This window comes from Nannochloropsis gaditana, assembly GCF_000240725.1.
Source record: "Nannochloropsis gaditana CCMP526 unplaced genomic scaffold scaffold724, whole genome shotgun sequence".
NCBI classification, from domain to species: domain Eukaryota; class Eustigmatophyceae; order Eustigmatales; family Monodopsidaceae; genus Microchloropsis; species Microchloropsis gaditana.
The window spans coordinates 6,713-9,726 of record NW_005803229.1 but is presented as its reverse complement, the minus strand read 5'-3'; the positions used below and the strand labels follow the sequence as shown (position 1 = coordinate 9,726).

Here is a 3,014-nt window from a genome sequence, read left to right as displayed (position 1 = left end):
CTCTCACGCACCAGTCGCTCCTTCCCCACCGTTTCCTCCATCTCTTTCAACCGCGCCCAATCCAACGTCGACCCGTTGAACAAAAAAGAAGTCACAATGACGTGACTAGCTCCTGCTTCTAGAAATTTCTGAGCGTTTTGGGGGGTGATCCCACCCCCCACTTGAAGGCCCTGCGGATATGCCCGCAGCGCCTTCAACGCCGCCTCTTCGCATCCGCCCCCTAACATGATCACGTGCCCACCCTTCAAATCATCCGCTTTGTACATTCTGACAGGTAAGGAAAAGTGGGAAGAGAAAGGGTCGCTAGACGCGTTAGAGGCCTCAACGACTTATGACGGTCTAGCCCGCTAAAGGATGTCTCATCACCAGATGCTGCAATGCCTTCCTTTTCAGTCAAAACCCAAAAATTATCGCTGTCTTTCTTCGGGCTTTGGATGTGCACAACTTGCTTTCGTTGTTCCCTTCGACACATCTCGACATGTTACGCTCCAACCTTCCCTCCCGCGTCCTCTCTCTCCCTACTTGGCAAAGTCCTCTGCGCTCATGGTGGCCTCAAAGTTTGTCACAAGGGCGGCATCGCTTCCAGTCAAAGAGGAACCAACGATCTGCTTCACTTTTCCTGCATGAAGATCAATGCATGGGCGAAAAACCATATTTACTGTGTGGAAGAGGCGGGAGGTTGAACTGTTCAGCGGAACGATTGAAAAAAAGATGACAGAGGATTGAATGAGATAGATATCAGATTGCGGCGAAGTTGAATAGCCATGAAAGTCTTGAAAAATAAAGGCCAGGATGGAGATTGTAAGCAAGAAATGGACGTATGAAAGAAAAAGGGTGGGACGTGGGGGCGTGGTAGGGCGCACATCGGGGCTCACTTAAAAAAAAAAGAAATCCAGCGATGCGTGAATTCTTCGAAAAAGGACACACGATGACCACAAGGTCCAACAAATTTGGAGCGTGGGCGTGTCCCAGAAAGCATTGAATTGCCTCGCATTGCGGCGGACGTTTGGCCACAGTAACGCGAGCCGGTGGGAAGGACGTAGTCCGGCGAGTCGCTAACCCACATTCAACGACTGAGGTTTTTGTGATTGCTGACAAAACATTCCTGTCTACCAATCGTGCGACTGCCACGGTCGTGAAAATTGAAACTTTTCCATTAGCTTTTCCCGGTCTGCCATGGTCGCGATGGCTTCCCGATTGGATCTTGTGCACAGGCATACCAGTGCTGAGAGGAGGAGACATGGAGCATACAAACGCGTCTGCCCCGCTAGAATTTTAAGCCTTTCGCTTACTTTAAGCCAGCGTTCAGTTCTATTTGAGTGGAGATATGAATCTGACATAAGAGCCGCCCTGACAAATTATTTACAGAAGGAAAACAACGAAAAGAAGAGGTTCATATTCAACGAGGTCGTCTGAGTAGTCAAGGGGAACGTAAAGATTACGATTCTATAGCCACACAGGATGGCGACAACATCGGGTGAGACTGTGCGTGTCGAGACTTTGAATTGAATGCCTATGTTGTTACGAGCCTCATCGGTCCATTGTACCGACGCCCCCCAACTACCGAGCAGTCATTTCTCCGTCTGTCCTTCCTATTCCAGCCCCCCTTCCTCCTTGAGCTTTTCCACTGACCGTCCCTCTGTGGCATGTGCTCGTGCTCATGTGGCCATCGATTACCCCAACAGGCCTCAACAGGAAAAGTACATGTGCAAAAGAAGAGGATGTTCTCCTACAGCACATCCTTTCCTTCTCCTCCGCCCCTCCTCCCCCCCCCGCAATGCCCCACGATGGGCGCCATTCCATGCATTCCAACGATAATTGTCCAACAGCCTCGACGGACTTCGACTCTGCAAGGAGGTTCGTTTCCCCCCCCCAGGCCCCTCCTCTTTCCTTCCCCTTGTCCTTCCTCCCTTCCTTGCGAAGACCTCCCCCCATCCTCTGGCATCCTCTTCTTCCCACTCAGAAAGTCGGCGACGGTGGAAGCATGTACAGTAAAAGAGAAACTGAAAAGAAAAATGGCGGATGTGGCCGTTGGGACAGCGTTGTGCTCGATGCAGGGACTGGCATTGGAAGGAGGGAGGCGGAAAGTCAGCAAGGAGGGTGTGGGGCCGGGAGGGTTCAGGACGAAGGATGACAGGACGGGAGAGGGAGGAGGTTACTGTAAACACGACGGAGGGACGGCCGATAAGCAATTACTGGGGGGGGAAGAGGAGGGTAGAGAGCCCAGTGACCTGAGTCGGCGATCATGAGGGCAGGGGGCAAGGACTTCCTTCGTCGTAGCTTGTTTTTCCTCCTCTCCTTCCTGAGGTGAACAGGGAGGTATGGGGGTGTCGGGGCAGGCTGGACGGCCCCAAGGCTGACGTACGATAGGTGGGGTGGAAGCGTGCAAGGAATGCCAAGATGGGAGTGGTGGGTGGTGTCCTTGTATATGTATATCTGAAGGGGGGAAAGCACGGCGATAGAAAAAAATGGCATGGTATAGATAGAAAAGCATCTCGCTCAAATTCTTTGTTTCTGATTCCCGCCGATAATAAGTGTTTCGCGGGCTAATCGTCGGCAAAGCGATGCACAACGAATGCAGGCAGTCTCTAGGATACCGCAGCTGACTCCTCTTTCCCTACCCCACTCCTACACTCCCGTGCTCTCGGACGCCACCCACGTACAAGACACTCACGGGCTCCCCCCTGGCCTCCTCCGAGTTCCCCGTCCCGACGGGCGCCCTTCCCCACCCGAGGCCGCCCGACCTGTGGTACCGAGGCCATCCCCCGCTATTCGACCGCCACCCTCCCCCCTCCCACTCCTCAAAATTTGTGGCACCCTGCAGTCCGCTCCCGGCTCGACCCCTCCTTTCCCGCCCTCCTACCCTGGATTCCCGCACTTCTTTCTGAAAGAGCGTCCCCTAACTCTGTACATGTCTTACGTATATATATCAAGCAGGCCCGAGACAAAGCACAGAATCCAATTATACACTACCATGGCACACACGGCAACGACTCTCAAGCCCCCTCCCCCCT

General features: G+C 53.4%; 2 protein-coding genes across 2 annotated transcripts in view; one reads left to right on the top strand and one right to left on the bottom strand.

Annotated features, from left to right (window-relative positions):
• Positions 1-105, top strand: part of NGA_0437400 (uncharacterized protein) — a gene marked incomplete at both ends in the record, with an annotated part of 881 nt that extends 776 nt beyond the window's left edge. Inside the window, one exon of the mRNA XM_005853816.1 lies at positions 1-105. This exon is cut by the window's left edge and continues 146 nt beyond it. Coding sequence (XP_005853878.1) covers positions 1-105 — 105 coding nt within the window.
• On the bottom strand, positions 12-689 carry HISA (phosphoribosylformimino-5-aminoimidazole carboxamide ribotide isomerase; the record flags this gene model as incomplete). The annotated part of the gene is made up of 2 exons (XM_005853814.1): positions 523-689; positions 12-267 (listed from the first exon to the last, which is right to left on the bottom strand). Coding segments are annotated over exons 1-2 (387 nt in total), but the record flags the coding sequence as incomplete, so codon positions are not given.
• Between the last annotated feature and the right edge of the window lie 2,325 nt (positions 690-3,014).